At 42.4% G+C, this 19,577-nt stretch overlaps 1 protein-coding gene across 2 annotated transcripts in view; it reads left to right on the plus strand.

Moving 5' to 3' along the window:
* The window catches only part of DPF3 (double PHD fingers 3), an 87,452-nt gene extending 68,623 nt beyond the window's left edge, over positions 1–18,829 (plus strand). For both annotated transcript variants that reach the window (XM_062494154.1, XM_062494153.1), the window contains 3 exons: positions 16,235–16,347; positions 17,634–17,715; positions 18,759–18,829. In XM_062494154.1, coding sequence (XP_062350138.1) covers positions 16,235–16,347; positions 17,634–17,715; positions 18,759–18,829 — 266 coding nt within the window. The remainder of the gene's footprint in view (positions 1–16,234; positions 16,348–17,633; positions 17,716–18,758) is intronic.
* The last annotated feature ends 748 nt before the right edge of the window (positions 18,830–19,577 follow it).

The following is a 19,577-nucleotide window of genomic DNA, read 5'->3' on the forward strand; positions in this document are numbered from 1 at the left end:
TGAGTCTTCTGTACCCGAGTTCCATCTGGCACAGGAGCCTGGACTGTGGGAAGTTGGTTGTCAAGTGCTGAGAGAAGTTCTGGGGATGCCCTAAGATGGTGCAATACAAAGAAGTTTTTTGAAGCCTTGATTTCACTTTCTTTTTAGTGTGTGTATAAACCCAGGTCAGACTGGAAGTGGTCTACAGTAGAACTGACTGAAAAACAAACAAACAAACTGAAAAAGACAACTATTTTATTTATTTCGATATTTAAGAAAGAAGTGCTGAAGTTGCACAATATTTTTGTTTGAAATACATTTTACTTCAAATTTTAAATGCAATTTTGTGAAGACATGAAATTTTAAAAAGCACTTACTGTAAAATAAAGACTGAATATTTACTTTAAGGAAAAAACTTTTTTTAAATAATGAAAATAAAGGTCAACTCTGCTCTCTCTCTTACTTTAAAGAAGCCATTCATACATGTGCTGGGTATCTTTGTTTTTTGAAAATTGGATGTGGTAAGTGAAGATTGTTCTGGTTTATCTTCTCCTTAGTAAGAATATCGTGTTAGATGCTTAAAACTTACTTTGCTGTACTGTGTTAGGCACAAATCTGAACAAAAACTGTTGGAGTAGCGAAGACCAGGCTCAGTGGTTGAATTTTTTTGTTACCAGATTTTGTGTCCATTTCAAAGGACTCTCTTCTCCCAGTAGGATTGATGTGTCTCTTCTGCGTGGTAAAAGAGGCTTGCTCTTGAGCAACTCTGTGAAATACTGCTGCTGAAAGAGGGGTTTAAGAATTGAAAATAACTCTGTTCATTTTTGTATTACTTTTTTCTTTGGTAATTCCACAGCTGATTGCGAGTTGGTTTTAAGGGAAGTATCTAAATGTTAGGTGCTCTTGGCATGGATCTTGCTGTCAAGGATGATGTCGTGTAGAAAACTTATGTATTTCCCTTTCTGAAGTGGTAATGGACTTTGAAAAGCATACAGGGGCAACCACACGTCTGCAATAAGCAACAGGGATTACTGTGCAGGAGAAAAATACAAGTTCCCACAGCTGCAATCCTAAGTTGTCCTGTGAGGCAGCAGGGAGGGATGGTCACATCCCAAATTCTGAGTCGTTAGGCATTTTCCCAGTGAAAAAGGTGTTCTTCCTTGTACAAGCACTGGCGGGTTTTGTTGGCTGCCAGATGTGCTTGCAGTGGATAGTACAGATCTGTTCAGTGTCATGGGTGATGCAGTCTAGTAGGGATGCAGGATGGCCTTGTGTCCTAGGAGAAGAGTATTGTACTTGGCTGTCTGTCACCCCTGTTACAGAGGAGAAGCAAACTGAGAGCAAACCACACCAACATTATTGGGATTGACCCTCAGGGTATAGGCAGAAATAAAGTAACTTTGTTAACATGACTTACATTGGCTTTCAGAATGAAAAAATTATGTCTACAAAAATGCTGACTGGGAGAGGCTGACAGAAAACCTGATACTATGCTGTGTCTCTTGCACACCTAGGACATAAACTCACCTCACTGAGAGGTTTCCATGTGTCAGTAGCAGCAGATTTTTGCTCTTCTCCCTTTCCCTTCTCCAACTTCTTCCCAGATTAAAACATAAAATAAAAAATAACCATGTAAGGTAGTCCTGCTCCAACTAAATTAAATTACAATTTGTGTCCTAATTGGGCTCTTTAGCAGGATGGTTTTGCTTTGTTCATGTTGTTGGTTTCTAAACTTGCAATGGGGAACTGCCTCTAGAGGAAAAAAAAAAGAAACAAATTTTCATTTCATCAAAATATGAGACGCACAATTGTAATGAAGATTTGAAAACCGTAGGGTCTGGGTTCACTTTGTGTAATATTCCTTCCAAATAAAAGTTATGCTTCCAGCATCCCTACTGTATATTCCTCTGTAAATATTACTTTCCCAAAGCAATTCCAAGAAGTCTTTTTTAGTGCAAATAATCTTCTTTTAAAAAGACGTTGTTGAGTAACATTTATGTACATTTACTTTTCTAAGCTCTCCATTGTTTATAATACTCTCTTTGAAGCTTAAAATAAAACTTCCTCCTCTATTGATTTTGTTTCCCTTTTCCATTTTGTAAATTATGACTTTTGTCCCTGAATTTTGTTTTGTATTTCCCAATGAACCATGAAATTAACCAAAATTATTTTAATTTTTCTCTTTTACTTTCTCTTCTCCATTCATTGGACTGCAGAAAATGGTCCTGTTGCTTGCTAGCTATAGTGAAGGTAGGCAGGAAATTAAAAAGTGCTTCTGTATAGGACTCATTATAAGAGTGTTTTTTATCATTTCGTGATAATAAGAGGACTCTTCCTAAATGTGTTTATATTTTAATAGCCTTCTTCATGAGATTAGTAGAGTTGCATTAAGGTAGTTTGGACTCAAAGGTGGAGTCTAAGCTATATGATATCTGTTTGCATAGATTTTAGTGGCATGCCCTTAAGGAGTCCTGCTCCTCCCTATGCTGTTTCCAGTCCAGTCACTGGAGTAACTGGAAGTTGTGGTTCCCTTTGCATTTCACAGTGCTGGCATGAATCTTCCCTTTCCCCTTATGCATATTAGATTAATGATATGGCTGTATAGATTGAAAAGAGAAAGAGGAAATATTGTTTCAGATTAGATTATATCTTTTTAGGAAATTCTGTGTGTGACCTCTTCCCTAATGTATTTTTTTATAAAGCTCTGTTATACAGATGGGCTCCTACATGCCTGATTCTTAACATCTGTGTGACAGACTGCATGTTTTTGTGACAGGTAATTAACTATTCTTGGTCTTCTTTTATAGCCTTTCCCTATAAATTTTTATTTGTCACAGGTGTAATTTCAATTTCCATTAGTATTTTGGTTTTCCACTCTTTCTTTGGGTCCATACAACTTGAAAACTTCACTGCTTGCCTTCAGACCTTATCTATACCTGTGCAAGACCTTTGGCCAATTCACTGGAGGAAGAAGGAAACAGAAAGGCAGTTTCAGCTACCTTTGCTGTCACTGTGGCTCTTTGCAACCTGTTTGGGATATAATAGAGCAGCTCATGGATTCCTTAGTGGATTGTCCTCAGCTGTTCTGTGGCTAAAAAGATGTTTTCTTCCTTTTCACTTGTGCACTGGGCACCAGAGGCAGCTGGAAAGGTGGGGCAGGTGCCAACTGCCTCTGAGCAGTGCTGAGAAGGCAGCTGTGATAGTCTCCATAGAGTGCACACAGAGGGATCGGGTTGCTGCTTTTACTGACCCTATTAGATTCTTCCATTTTCCCTTGGTGATTTGATCTCAGATATTCCTACAACTGTCTGAGTTGCAGGCTGAGAGAACTTCTTTTTCATAAGAATTTCATAGGGGCAGGTAATCTTTTCCTACCTGAAAGTAGAGAAAGGAGGGGAGGGCTTGTGATGGCTCCTGGTCAGTGCTGCTGTTTCTGTTCTTCTCTAACCTCTTCTTGAGCTTTCTGCTGAGAGACCTAGACAAAGGTTGGACTGAGGGCAAAGCTGAATACTTACAAGGGGAGGGAAGGCTGGCAAGGCTGAGGGCTGGAATTCTGTTTTCTCTGGGTGGAGTGAAAACAGCATCAGCTAATTTGCTTTGGCCTGAACTAGAATATTGTACTAGTTTAAGATTTATTCCAAATTTTTGCCTTCAATCAGAAAAAAAAAGTCTGATTAAATTTGCATCTTGGATTTGTGAGCCCTACTTTTATTTAAATCCATCAGCCTATAGATGATAAAAAAACCCCAACTTTCTCCCTAATTCCAAGCTTCTAATTCTCATTAGCAATTACATAGACTTCTCTGTACCCCATCCTGTCCCTGGTGTTGAAGGTGGATGAGACCTCAGCTACATAAGGCGTGCATAGCAGAGCACATAAGCAATGACTATTGCCCTCAGCTTTGGCTGGGTGTGTCCAAATTGTGGCTTAATGTTTTTAAGACCTCCGTTATCCCTTGGAAATTATTGTATAAAGATTCTATTATGTTTGCTGCACTAAAGCTAGACATTTGCCACAGTTAAACCCTAACTTTGATTTTAATGACATTATGTGAGAGCCATCCATCTGTGGCACCTCACCAGCATATTTTTGAAGACCTGACTACATTTTCTGCTGTTTCAACAAATAAATACTCTTGCAGTGTGTGTTAGAAACTTCTACTATCACATCTGTTATTTCATGATGTTTTGTCTTTGCAGCCTGTAATTCTTCACGATTCCATGGGGGGGTAAGCCATGGTGGGAGAATGATGGCATTTACCTTCATGAAAGCACAGATTTCTGGAGCACAGTGTTGTGGCTAATATTGCCATCCGTAATTAGAAACAGGTTTGCTTAATGTTGCCTAAGGCAGCTGTGGTAACTTTGGATGATCTGCAAGCCAACCATGGCACTGCTAAGGAAAAGACAAGAAGACTTGAACACTGAGGCTGGGCAGTGGGCTGAAGCTCTTGGAACTTCTGCTGCCTGCCTTGCAGGCAGAGAGAGAGCTTGCAGAACTGTGCTTTTTGGAAACTCAGCTGATGGATGGTACCTCTTGAGTAGGAACAGACACAGCCTCCCTTCAGTGACTTAAAACTGGGTGGTTTGGGGATTTTTTGGAGCGGGATTTAATTTCTCAGTGCTGCTCATCTTCCATAACCAATTCCCGAGTAAAACCTAGTTTATATCTAGGTTTGTGTAGGTGTTAAGAGTAATTTTTTACTTGGACTGAAGCCTCTTCCCATTACATTTTTTCAGTCTTTGCTGTTGTGTCCTCATGTCAGTGACTTCATTGTGGACTGCAGGAAGTGAATGAAGATGACTAAATTTTTTTAATACAGCCTCCTTTTGTGAAACAGAGTAGAAATTTTATGTAATTCTGAAGACAGTTATGTCAAGCATTGCTGCAGACTTAGCTTGCTATTTGTATTTCTTACCATAGCCAACAGCCATTAAATTCTTCATATGATGATTTCAGAAATCAGTACTGAGGCCAACTCCCCAAGGTGAGAGGAAGTCATTGGATGGGAAATAGCAGAAAGCTCTCCTATCACTAAAGGGGTATTTTTCATTTTAGTGTTAACCAGTGCAACACAGCCTTCAAAATCATGTGGCACTTTGTGCAGCAGAGTTTACATGGAATCGCTTTAAGTCTATGTTCCAGAAATTAATTATCCCCTGTTGGTACAAGCCATAGTTGCTTCACATCAGTGCTCTGCTGGGAGTGGCTTAAATATGTTAAACAACACTAAAGTCTTTCCAGCCCTTTACCCAAGCTCAACAACCTGTTTTACAGTACAGTGAATTTTGGGTCAGAAGTCTCATCCTGGAATATCTGGACTTGGAATTCTTAAAGAGAAGGTTCCAGGACTTCTCAAATCTTTCTATACTGACTGCGTCTCTGAATGCATCCATCAGCCTAGAGGCTTAGGACAGTTTTTAACTGTCCACAAACTCTCTCTAGGTTGAATTTGCTGTGGTACTGTTCAGATTTATGTATTCCTTCATCTGGAGAAAAGGACCTTCCCTGGCTTAGGGGACTTCATTTCCCTTGCAGCCTCTTCATTAACTAGCTCCCCAAGACCCTTTCCTGACTTCCCTTAAGGTGAGATTTTACAAGTACTTAGTGAGCTGAAAGAATGGAGATGAATTTCCTAAGGACATCCACAGCCATTATATTCCTCTATGACTGTTTACATATTTACAGGTATGGAAATATGTGAAGAAGAATTAGTCCCCATTAGGCTCAGTGCAGCTATCACTGAGAATTGCCTGACATCCTGTAGGTGGTGGGATCCCACCTGACAAGTGAACATTGCAGGTGATGAACAACCTCATCAACTGTTAAAAGTGAAATTATTTGGGGTACCCAGAGTCTGGTCAGACCAACCTGTAGGGGAAGATTTCCCAACTTCCTGGCCATTAATAGAACAACTGAGGACAGTCCTGTTGGCCAATGGAGCAGCCAGTTAAAAGCAAGGTCAGAGGAGTCACAGATTGCTGTAGTACTGTGGAACGTAATTTTCTTTAATTAAATACATTAATATTCTACTTTTTTATAGGTTTTGTTAAATGATTCCTTTGGTGCTGAAAAATAGCAAGACTAGTGAACTGTTTAATGAGGGACATTAGTGTCCCCTGCCATGGAACTAGCTGATTTCTTATTTAGTCTGACAACGTATTTAGCCGCTATGAATTATTGTTTGTGTCGGTTAAAGCAGCACTACTCACTTGTTACAGGTTAAGGAATGGCCAGGACTTTGACTTCACTAATCTGGGGTGGAAGGTCTGGTGAGCTCTAAGAAAACAGATCATGTATTTTAACCAGGTGGTCTTCCACTGGAAAAAAATCCTACTGTTTTAGTCTCTGGCAGCCTTTTGTTGGACATTTACTCAAAAAGGCTGTTGAAACAACTGAACTGAAAAATACCATGGTGAGGATAAAAGATTTTGGTTTGATTCAAAATGAAACACAATCTCTCCTTCTCAATGAAATGACCCTTTCCCACTGCCAACTGTGCACAGGCTTGAATGAAACATTTCATTTGTGACTATTTTTTCTCTTTCTTAAAAATAATTCCCTTGAGTTCACTTTTGAAGCAAGGTACTACTCCAAAATGAAAGTCCAGCTTCTTATTTGTGAGACACTGGTGCAAAATGTCTCAACCTTTCTGAAAATCAGTTTTTCACCCTGTCACCTCTTCATCCTTTCTTCCCCCCCACTTACTTTTGGCTGAAACTACTTTGTTCAAATTCACTCCTTCACTCAGATGTTTAGATCACCTTGAAACTGCATTTTCTAGAGAGTAAACAAAGACATTTCACTGCCTCCTACCATGCTCATACTGATGCATTTCAGCATGTGGTTATAGCACTTACTTCCCTCTAGATATTGATGTTGCTGGGAGTTTGGTGGAGAAGCAAAAACTGGCTGTCTTGTTGATGAAATCTCTATTGACACTTAAAAACTCCCAACTAAGCAGGGGCTTTAACTGACAGAGAAGGGAAAAAAATCAGTGTTTTCCAGCTTCTGGCACTGCATTACAAACAATGGAGAGTGTGCATGGGGATCACTGGCTGTTTGGCAGCTGAAAGGAATTTTTTAACTCAACAAGGGACTGAAGTAACTTGCTCCAAATTGGTCTTGTTTGTGTTGAGTGAGGCAGTTCTACTTGTGCATATACAGTCACATTAACAGCAGTGTGAATTATGCTTCGTGAGAAAGACAGACCTCTTGCATTTTCAGCATGGTCACATCAATTGTCAGTCTTTTACCCATCATGTGCTGAATATCTTTACCTAGATGGTATGTGGTTACCTCATGTAAGAGCAATGGGGTCACTGTCTATGCAATGGCATGGTGTCTTCTGCATAGTTAAGTTTCTTTAATATTAAAATTATGACATTTAAATAATTTCTCTGCAGTTTGCCATTTGATTTGAAATTTCTGGAACCGTGCCAGCAGGGAATTACTCTAGAGTCATCCTTCGTTCTTTCTAGTTAGTCCAGTAGAGAGATTAGATTCCCCTTTCCTTTCCCCAAATTAATCAGTTTACCCAGTTTCCAAGTGACAATTGCGTTTATGAGATGTCTGTTCTGTGATTCATGGGTGAACTCACCTCTGAAGTTTTCCCCACAGTCCTTGATGTTTTAAGAGGACCACAGTGGTGCAGTGGGGTTGCCTTGATGCCCTCCGACCTCACTGGGTGAGCATGGCCTGTTTTTTAGTGAAGAGGTGTCCATGTCATGACACATCACCTTTGCGCTCCCCTACATAATCCCAGCAGAGAAGCCCTTGTTGGAGTGCTCTGGGAAATGATATGTCCCAGCCACTGGTGCCACTGGCTCAGGTTAGACACCCTTTGTTGGGTCAGTGTGAAAACTCTGGAATCTTCTCAAATGCTGCCTTGATATCATGGGCAGCGCTGGGCAGTGCCGAGCATCCCCGCAGGTGTGCTGCCATCTGTGGCTATCTTAGTGGGGCAGTTTAACACCAGAAGTACTGGGGAAGGACCAGGTATTTGGACAGCAAATGTGGGTTCAAGCAGGTAGCAGAGTCCTTGTTCATGTTAAAACAAGGGGAGGAGGGCAGCGCTGATATTTTGTTTTACGGGAGGTTTTAACAAAGGCACTGTACTTGTGGAAGGCTATTCAGGCTGCCATTTCCCCAGCATTTTAAATACCACCCCAGTCCTCTCATTACAGCTGAGGATTTTGGCTCTCCCAGGGGGGGAGGAGATGTCCTAAATGGTCTGCCAGGGAGGTGGATTTAATGCACCAGGAAGAGCTGGCTTCACCAAGTTAAAAAGCAAAATAAAACCCAATCCTCCATTCCTATTTTTAGTGTTTATGACCAAGTATTTTTGCTTGGTTGCTCATTTTGAAAGGGTTTAGTGAGGCTGCCAGTTGATTGAAAGCTCTGTGGTGTGTGAGCTGGCCTGGCTGGGGAGCCTGCAGTGCATAGCGACGAGGTCGGAGCTGTGCCGCAGGTTTTTTTCCACTGCAGTTTGTTGAAGGGTAACGAAAATGTCCCCGGGGCAAAGGGGATGTTGGCTTTCCAGGTTGTGGTGATTCATCTTGCCTGGATAAGCAGTCTTTCTCCCACTCCTGCATTTTCACCTCCATCTACCTCACCCCCAGTTCACTGTGGAACCAAATGCGAAGCCAGCCCCTCTCCACGCTGGGGTTTTGCTGGGGGTCTCCGGCAGCAGCCCCGGTGAGCTGCACCGCCCGGGAAGCATTAGCATTCAGTGCCTGTCCTCCTGCCCAGTTCACGTTCTATAAATGGCTTTATTCTCGTTATTAGGAGCGATGTCCCCGGCATATGGAGTCCGTGCGGTGCCTGCAGGCAGGTTTCCTTCCTGTTGGTGTTGGTAAGCAGCCCAAGTCCCTCCTGGCAATTAGCAGATCGTTACCCATAATGCAGCACGCAGCAATGCAGCCTGGTGGTTTTTCTGGAGGTCACTCTGACCTAATTCACCCCCAGGAATTGTACAGCGCTGGCATGGCTTACCAGTGCATTAACAAGCTGATGCTTCAGTACAAGGTTATTTGAGTGCTCCCACATTATTTTTCTTAGGCAAGAAATAGCCATTTTGTGTAGCGGCCAACTGTGGTTAATAGGGGCTAGTCTGGAAGAGGAGGGAGCCGAGTGCTGTCTGGTTTTGAGATGAGACACTGGGGGCTGTGCCGTCTCCTTTGGCTTTAAGGCTGTGCGCTGCTTCTGATCCCCCAGGTTGCAAATGCACAGGGCTTAGTTTGCCACCTCAGTTCTGTGTCACCACATCATGTTTGCAATGAAAAGAGCAGCGTGTGTCAGGTGTGCCTGAGTCCCCACGGCTCAGCTTTGGAGGGCATGACAGAGGTACAAACCTGTGCCCCAGATCTGCCCCAGTCCCAACCCCTAGGAGATATTAAATGGAGGTGCAGATTTCAGCCTGTCCCAGGCAGCTTTGGAAGGGCAGGTGTGCCTGGCTGCAGGGGGACACCCACATAACAGCAGAAATCCTGGCAGGGCTCATCCTCCCTCTGGCAAACCTGAACACAGGGCAGAGGGCCTAGCTGCAGCATCACCAGCCCAAATCAGGGTGTTCTCTCAGGGCAGTGATTTATTTTCACTAAAGTTAATTGTTGGCAGTTTTTAGAGACTTGAAAAAAATCTCTGATTTATTTATTTATTTTAATTTCTCCCTGCTAAGATATGTATAGCTGGATTGTACATGCTGAGGAAGAGGTGTACTCAGGGAGACGCACACACAAACCTATTGCAGTAAAACTGTTTAAAAACATCTCTCAAGCAGTTTTCCTGTAAGATATGGAGCACCTGCTACCACGGGGATGGTGTGTGAGGAGTGATTTGACTGACAAACCATTAGGAAGCCTGGAATAACTCACTCCTGGCTTGTCCCTTTGCATGCTCCAGAGGTCACTCCTGAATCCCACCCAGTTCCTCCTGTGACCCTGTGCCAGACAGAGTCACATTGCCTTGTCCACAGCTGATCTCTCTGGGTGCTTGTGGGTCTGTGCATACACATTTGTGCAGACTCCATTTTGTTTATAAAAAAGAGTGGCCTGAGCCAAGCTTTGCTGTTATATATCCTGTGTAACCCAGGCTCATTTTCCCAGCTGATGCTCTTGATGCTTAAAATGGTTTCAGAGAAAATTATACAGCACTGTAGAGTCAAAGCTGCGCATGAGTAGAGCTGGTGGGTGGACTTTCCTCAGGCAATGAAATTTTCTGGAGAGTACCTGGAGAGGAGGGGTCTTTTGGCGGGAGCTTACTCCTTTGCTTCCCATGGCCCTTGGTGCTTGCATGGCTAAAAGAACAGCAGGGCAGTGCAGGAGAGTGAGCTGCAAGTGCTACCTGCCACACACCATCATTTTATAACTTCCCCAAGATCCCTAGCCTTGCTTTCAAACACAGGTCTGCCTTGCTTTCTCCAATTACACCTGCCAAAGGGCAACTGAGGCTGAACCACTGCCATTTGCACAGGGGTTTTATTTGTCCCTTGGGTGACCAATTAAAGTGGGCTGTCTTGTATCAGTGCCAAATATTCGAGCAATTGCTTGTAATTTATATAAGTTCTTCCACTGGAACTGGCAGTACTGAGAAGCAAACCACCACCTCCAGGGTGCAGCTGGCCACCAGTCCCGGTGCTAATGCAGCAGAGTGCCCCTTCTCTTTTTGTGGGCTCAGTTTTAGCTCTGTCCATGGCTGACCAGCACAACTGTAGGGCCAGAAAATTAAATAATAGGAACTATAAGCTCTTCTACATCCAAGTGGTTTCAGAGATCCATCAATTACTAAAGGCATTAATTTTTCCACAATTACTGGCACGTTGTGACATATGAGAATAGAGGAGAGTTGGTCTCTGACCAAATCAGACCAACCAGACTATTCAGTGAAACCACTGAGTCCTTTTGGACTCACTTCTTTAGCAGAGTTGGCAGTGCTGGAACACACTAGGAGAAACAGCTAGGATTTCTTACTTCAGTCAGGACACAGAAATTCTGAATGCCACAATGGTGGTATTTCCTCTCATGGCTGATAATAACAAACCTCACTGTGGTGCCTATGAGACTGTCTTTTGTTTGTTTGTATGTTTTTCTTAAGAAGCTGGATTCAGCAGGGCCCTGTACTGAAGGGGGTGAGACAAGAGCTCTTCACCTGCAGCCTCCATCATCTACCCCTGTCCTGGCCACCAGGAAAAGTGTTATATTTTTCTGTAAGGAAATTCTCCTGCTTCTCCATATCACAGAGATAGTGTGGCAGGTGGTGCATTGGATCCTCACCCCATGAACACTTTTGAAAACTTCTGTTCATGAGTACCTCCATTTGAGCAGGCAGGGATATGTCTCTAGACTATAACACCTTCACATTGGAAGATGGGAAGGGCCAGGAAAATGCAGAGCTCCCCAACCTCATCCCTTAGGAATGTTTGGTCTTTTTCTGAGAGTTGCAGGTTCTTGAACCCTGGGGTTCTGGCAGAGCCAAGCCCTTCAGTATGCTTGGATAATCTGAGTTTTTAAGGGCCTTTTCTAATCTGACAGTTGTTGATACTGCGTATCTATAAGCATGCCTTCTTAGATAGACAATTGAGGGGTACCTTTTTAAATCATAACCATAAAATCATATCACCTATTAGAATTACAGATTTCCCTTCTTTTGTACAGGTAATGCTAATAATTCTGTCTAATGATGGCAGTGGCCACAACAAGCCTTATTCAATCTTAGCAGGAGGAAATTATGCATTTTCTTTGCATGTAAACTTCCATTATTTGGATGGGGGTCCTGTGACATAGGCTGTTATATCTGTAGTATGTATTTATAGTTGTTTAAAGACCTGAAAGTTTATGGAATAAATCTGGTGCAATATAGCCAGGAGGCCTGTGAGTTTCCATCATGCTATTGATTAAAAAGCCCATCACTACACTGTGAAGATAATGGAAAGAATTTGGAACTGAGTAAAAATTCCTTTTATTCTGTATAAATAATTTCACATTTGTTTTAAAAAGAGTATTTGCTTATTTTTTCCCCTCAAGATAATCTCTGCCTTTGTTTGAAAAAGGTTATTGATTGGATTGTTAACTTAAATAGTCTGTGGCGGGTGTGACAGAGCACATGGCTGCAATTAATCTTGCAATGCAGAATCCATTATTGAAAAAGCACTAATGAGGCATTCTAAGGCCTTCACTGGTCACAGAGCGCCTGGAAGCAGCAGATTGCTCCTGCCCTTTAATGTCAGTTTTGGTCTTTAATGTTATACAGCCAGTGTAAGCAGAAGAGATTTTTAGATATTTTAGGGTATTTATGATAAAATTTTCTTTTCCATCAGCCTGCAATTGTACCAGGTGCAGGATACAAGAAATGGTCTCTGAATGTGCTCACCTCCCCACTCCTCTGACTAGATGGCTGGTGGACATAATGTACAATTAAAGCCAATGGCACACAAAACACTGATGTCACTATAAAATGTAGTTTCAAAGTTCAGATCCAGAGGAGAGTTTTGACAAAGATGAGGGAGCTTTCAAACCTGATCTACACTTTAAAATATTGTTTTAAGACAAAGGGATGAGATGTTGAAAACCTCGCTGTAAGTTTATTTTTTCTGTCTGTTGTTTATAGCTATTACAGCATAGCAAAAGTTTAGGTAGAGAATAGTTGTGGTAGATTAGAAACTGTCAATGTTAACATATTGCCTTCTCCTTCAACAGAACTGCTCCCAGGGTGTATTTTAGAGGTCTGTCTATTGACTTTGGTGACACCATAAATATGTGTTACTTCCTCCCCCTATTAGATCTGCAGAACTGATACAGACTTGTGAGAGTGATGCAGGGTTTCCCAGGGTAGAGCCATCACCTGAATTATTAACTGAGTTTCAGCTGCAGACTCCTCTGCACACCTTAGCCACAGCCAACATTGTTCATCACACAATTCGGTGAAATATGACTGTTTTTCTATCTTAAACAAATAGCAAGAAGACTTGCAGCCTTCTGGCTTTTGTGCTACCACAGTGGCCATAACTTGAATCGCATTTTGGACTGCTCTGTCTGCCAAAGAAAATTGTGTCCTGAACTAGCCTTATTTTTAGGAATAAAAAGGGAAATTTGAATCTTGCCACAAGCAGCTACAGGACTTTGTGTTCAGGTATTCTGACACAGAAGGAATTCTAAGAAGTTCTATTATATGGAGCAGGGATGGTGTTCACTAACACTGCCTCAGGAAGTCTTGGATGTGTGAATTTTCACATAGCATGTAAAACACTATGTTTTGAAGAAAAGTAGCAGGAAAAGAAAGAGGTTGTAAAGAAGGAGAAACCAGAGAGGAAAGGAAAAATACTTCTAATATTTTGAATATCTAGTGACGTGCTTGCCATATACTACTACAGTGCCTCACCATGCTGATAGCATGAGTAAAAATAGTCTTTCCAATGATATTAAGTTGGGGTCATGGTACCACTAGGAATGTTACATGTGAAAAAGCTTCTGACTTAGAGGCTGAAGAAAGACATTATTTTTGCCTTACACATGGTGCAAGCCCTGGGCTAACAGAGAGCAACACGCAGTTATGCAGACTCTGCTCTTGTAGTCACAGTACTCAGAGAGAGAGCCTAATAGAGTGAATGAATTGGTATGTTCTTGCAAAATACTTCTCCATTGCTACTGAAAAGAAACCACTGTGGCCCTCACTCTATTCATAATTTTTCTAAGGACTCCTCAGCCCACAAGAGACCATTTCTTTTAGGCTTGTGGTAGGTGTGGTTCCTGAGAAGCGCTCTGCAATGTAGATAGGATGTATCACTTCAAGGATGAGGCACCACTCATGTGAGATGCCACACGGGAGACCTGCAGAGGTGCTTTTGAGGCAAATGAGGAACACAACAGTCGAGAGTGACAACTGGAAAAGAGCAGGAATGGCTATGAAGGGACAGAGATAAAGTAGTGAACAGGACCTGACTCTCACATTGTGTTAGAAAGGAAGGGTCTTCATCTGGAGTCTCTGGAGTCTCTGCAATGAGCAGTGTTGTGTACACAGGCAAGTGAGCACGTGAACATGTGCATGCATTTAGCTGGGATTTATTTCTGTATATTTGATTCCGTTCTTTCTGTTTCTTTTCAAACGTGACTGAAGCTATTTAACTCTCTGATTGATTCACCTCCCTATACAAGTTGTTTTCTGTGATATATTCCAGTATAGCATTTCTGGAAGCAACTCTCTGCTGTTGGGATGAATTCCTCCCTGATGTGTAGCGTGGCACATTTGTTCTATTTACTGGTATTGGAATAAAGTTTGCATTCAATGTAAATCAAATCTGGAGGAACATTTCATTGTCATGTCAGGTTCTGCTAGTTTGGTAGTATCAGAAAGTACATGTGGTCCTCTCAGCAAGAAAAGGTACCTTGTTACATCTCCTTTTGCTTAGTTGCAGTTTCAAGGTCTCTGGAACTTCAGTTGGTCCACTGTAACTCTCAGTAAAAACTGACAATTTTTTTTTTGTGCTGACATTTCAAGGGTTCCAAAACCCTGACATCTTCTTAGCCCATCTGATCTCATCACTACTGTCAAGATGTTTTTTATTCAAAGGCTTAAGAGTGATATGAGCAATTTCACTGATCCCTCCTTCTCTAAATAGTTCCTTTATTTTCTATTCAATTTCTTAAATAATTATGCCTACACACTTCTTTGCTAGACAGGCTTAGTTGTTGTATCACAACCATGCAAATAGAACTGCAGAAAACAAATTCTTATTACAACATTTGGTGGTATTACGGACACATAAAAGAAATCTATTCCCTACAGCATTACTTCCTTATCCAGCAATTGTCAGCATCTCTTTGCTTCACTGGCTGGAAAATACTGAAACTTTTTGTAGAGTGGTAATGGCTGCTGTGATGACACAGCAAAATATTACTGATAGGTCTGGTAATGAAGGTGACACATCTGTGCCCACATCTACCATAGACATGCCTTTTTTTTTTCTTATTGGAGAAACAGCCTTTCTTTCTCCACTCTTAAAAAGGCACTTAGGCTGGTGGAAGTGGAAAGGATTTTTTCCAGTCCATTGGTTGTAGCAGACTGGGTAGAGGTGAAAGACCCCATGCAATTTATTGTGCCAGTTTCTAGAAGAAGCAAGTGACAGTGCTGGATGTGCATACCTGCGTTCCTAGTCTTTCAACCGATGAGCAGTTGACTCTCCCTGCCCTGACTATGCACAGTGTTAATGTTTAATTGTGTGAGAGAAGGATTCTAAATATGGGGCTTTCCAAGAAGGCAGGCAGGATCTTATTGCAGGTGACTTAGGCCATGTCTCAGCCAGGTAAGGGTGGTTTGGGAGTGCAGCACTTTATTTCAGCGGTGTATTTGTCTTGTTTCTTTTGCAGAAGGAACACTGATCCTACCTTTGGTTTGTTTGTTTGTTTGTATTTTCCCCTCCAGAAAGCCCATTGCTGACCCTGCTACTGTGATACCGCTGTTTTGCAAAGCTGAAGTCGACACGCATGTAGGGGCGGGGGTTGTAACTCTGGCAATTTGTCCTTCCCGATTAGATGTGACTGTTCTGCTAGCTTTCCCTCCTTTATTCCTTTCATTTAGTTCATTGTGGGAGTTGGCTTGGGTTTTTTTTCCTTTCGGTCTCCTGTTTTGATCCTGGAAGGTTAGCTATGCAATTTGGTTTCTTCTGTGCCAACCAACTTTAGTGGCAGAGCTCTTAAAAAAATTAAAAGCTATATCCTTCCATCCTGTCTTGCATCTTCTCTGTACGCTACTGCTTCCATTTAAGAAAAGTTTACAGAATTGCTCCACCCATTTGGACGCCAGGAAGGGAAGCTGTGAAATGGAGAATAACCTCATTTCCACCAGGTCCTTCGTTCCGGTCGAAACAACGCTAATTGAAACTGTAGTCCAATTTCTATTAAGACGGATGGTCTCTCTCTGAAATTTGGTTTGTTAGCGATTTCATGCTTTTTCTTGTTTTCTTATAAAAAAGAAAAAAAAACAAAAAAAGCCACAAAAACCAACTCAAAGCCAAACCATTTTTAAGAGCTCTGAATAAAACTGCTTTGCCAATGGGGAATGGGTGGCGATGACTCTGATTTTCTCTTGTGCCCGGCAGCGAAAGGGTTAATGCCTGCTTTCCTCTTTGGTATCTGTTAGTTGCAGCCCATGTTGTGATCAGTCCATGTCCATGTGTGTTTTGTTCCCAAATTTAATACTGGTTAATTAACAAGCAGTAAGTGAACCTTAACAATGACTGTTGTTTCTGATCTTCCTCAGGACACCCGACCTGCCTGCAGTTCACCACAAACATGACTGAGGCTGTTAAAACCTATCAGTGGCAATGCATTGAGTGCAAATCCTGCAGCCTTTGTGGGACCTCAGAGAACGATGTGAGTCCATTTACCTTTTCATGCAAATAAGTGTCACTGCAAGCTGCTGCCCTGCCCACTCTTGAGAAGCATGTGGCACTGGTGTGGGTCGTTGTTTTACTGCTGCTTCCATGTATCCCCGAGGAAGAGCCACCCCTGAGAGCAGAGATGGGCTTTTCCCCAGTGTCCCCATTCAGGCACTGGTCTCTGCTGAAATTACCAGGGGTATCACATAGGACCACTTAAGATGCTGATATTTTGTGTACTTATTCAGTAGAAATTAATGGGGGAGCCACAAATTCCTGTTGCAGGGAGCTTTCAGTATGATAGTCAGAAGTAGATGTGAATGCATGATAACCCAAGAGAGGCAAGTATGCTCCTTCTGTCCCTGATTTTCTTTACTTTCTTGGTTGATTTTTTAAACGTAATTACAAGACTTGGGAAACATGAAACCATTTGAAGTGAGATGGCTAAGCCTCGCCTAATCACCAAATCCAGTGATTTCCAGAGCCTGCTGCTGAGCCATGTCGTCCCTGTGGGGTTTGCAGTTAAAATCTGATGCTAAGGGTCCTTGGTGACTCATGAGAACCTTGGAAAATTGACAGTGGATGAAGAACTTTGGAGGTGATTAGCTAACACTATATTCCCCACAGCAGAATAAATTTGAAGTCTGAGATTTTGTTTTTGCTTTAGCATAAAAAATCTGAACCCAGGGAGCTGTTCTGCCTTAGGAATCACAGGATACTTCAGAGCAGTTTTTTTCACCCCAAATACATGAAAGAGCTGCAGACCACATGGTGGGGTCATGTAATTTCCATCTGTTTCACAAAAAATTACTCAGCTGAGTTTTGGAAAATGTCTAGGTGAAAGGTTTCCTCTGAAGGAATGAGATCAGCACATGGTGACACAGGAGCCCAGAAAAGCCTGTCCTCTTCTCTCAGTATAGCATATCCCCAGCATAACAGCTTTTACTCCTGCATCATGAGCCCATCTTGGACAGGAACTTCTCCACTTCTCATAGTGCTTTTCTAGTTAGAAACTGAACTGTCTCTGTGCTGAGAGAAGCTTTTTGCAGCCTCTCAGGAGTATGATGCTGGATCATGGATGAACAAATGTGATGCTCATAGCCTTTACATTCCCAGTAGTCTCTTAGTCTCTGTTGTTGCAGCTCTGCATTCCCAGCTGAGCATTGCTGGTTACCCTGCTTATGTTTTCATCTTGGCAAGAGACTAATTTACGTAATTTTCTCTATTCTCCTCTCCTTCTCTCCCTGTTTCCCTACTGTCTCTCCAACAAACCTGCCTCAGGACCAGCTGCTCTTCTGTGATGACTGTGACCGTGGCTATCACATGTATTGCTTGAATCCACCAGTCTTTGAACCCCCAGAAGGTAACATATGACTCAAGTCTGCCTTGAAAATCACGATAAAATCTTTGTGGAGAAGGGAAAAATTTCAGAAAGGTGTTTTGAACCATGCAGGGTTAAGGAAACAGTAGCAAAGCAAAGGGAGGTAGCACTGGAAAGATACAAAATTAATAGATTCGAAGCACTAGTGTGATCTGTGGTATCCTATTCAATTTTGCCTGGTCTCCTCCTCTTCCAGAACATGGGTCTTTTGTGGGTCATGGCTACCTTTGGATGTCCCACATGTCATTGGCCACCTCAATCAAATCAACTGAACTGAACGCCTGTGAAATGTGACTTTGGACTTCTTACAAGTCAGTCCCAGAGAGAAAGCCTCAGACTCAGAGGTCCTCTCTGGAACATCTGAGAGCCTGAACTGGGTTAAAGGGAATTACCTTCCTCGCTTCATGATATGTTTCTGTCTTGGCAGGGTGAGGGTTTTGTGGTCTGTATTAAATTTGGTATGTAGTTATGACCTCTGCAGGGGGTTCAATCTGACAATACTAGGACTGGTTGGACTTTGTCACTTGGCTGTGGAGCAGAGGAGCCAGTCTCTTACCATTAGAGGTGCCCTGACTAAAATCCTCAGAGAGCAGTAGAATGGGAGAAGACTTGTGAGTGCAAGTGACCGTGGTTTACATGAGGGGCAGGACAAGAATAATTGCAAATCAATCATGTATTCAGGAGCTAACGTTTGTAACTTTGGTAAAAAGGAAGCTAAATTGGGGCAGGGGGGGAAATTTTGAAATGCAGCTAATAATTAGCTAAAGGTTTCTGTTTCACTGGGAAGTGGTTTATTGAAAGTGTGGATATATAAAACACCTCATTGCAATGCACACCCCAGCAGCATTGTAGCTCATGTAGAAAGCCCATGGACACAAAAGCAAGGGCAGCAGAGGCTGCTTTTCAAGAGTACAGGCAATTCCAATATTAGGAGTATCTGATACACTATTCAAGCCAATCTTGACGTAAACTCTGAGTGCCTGGATTTTATGTCATTCCTATAACTAGGACTTCTTCATTTGCAGGGAGCTGGAGCTGTCATTTGTGCCAGGAGCTTCTCAGAGAGAGAGCGTCAGCTTTTGGCTACCAGGCCTGAGGAGCTCCAGCAGTCAAGAAACACCTTGCTCCTGGTGTTGCCATACCAGCACACAATTCCCTTCCGGAACACAAAGACACAACCCACATCCAAATGAATGGACACTCAAATACAGGAAGAGGTATCTGTGGTATTCACTGTCACTAATGCCAGACCTCCTGGGCTCTGCTAAGACTGTGTACTTTCCCAGTGATCCGGATGAAATCTCTTCACTGCTATGCATGGTTGCTGCTTGCCATTAACAGGCTCACATGCATTATGGAAGGGGGAGGGTTGTTATACTGACACGGAGAAGTCAATTTTGTGTGGCCTTGTGCTTTCTGTTTATTCTTTTTTAAAATGAAAATGTAGTAAGACATTTCCCAAGGAATTATTGGTGGGTAATTCAGCTGGGAGCAGCACCAGGTGTTTCTCTTCACAGGCTTGACTGGAAATCTCTTTACTGCAACCACTCAGTAGATGCATGGGTGCTCAAGAGGGATGCTCTGAGAGTTCCATTTAGTTCAGTTCTTCCCAGTTCATGAGCAGCGCATTGTCACTAAGAGAAGCACTGATCAAAACTTTTTGGGGTGACACTTCCTCCACTGCATCAAATGCCCTGATTTGGCAGATCATTAGGAATCTGTTTTAAGTGTAAGGAAGAGCAGTATTGGCATGTACACACTCAGATGCTTAGAAATGCCTTTGGTATCCAGGACATTCAGGCATACTGTCCCACTGCAATGCCAACAATACCTTCCAGACACAT

Source organism: Cinclus cinclus, chromosome 6 (assembly GCF_963662255.1).
Source record: "Cinclus cinclus chromosome 6, bCinCin1.1, whole genome shotgun sequence".
Taxonomy (NCBI): domain Eukaryota; kingdom Metazoa; phylum Chordata; class Aves; order Passeriformes; family Cinclidae; genus Cinclus; species Cinclus cinclus.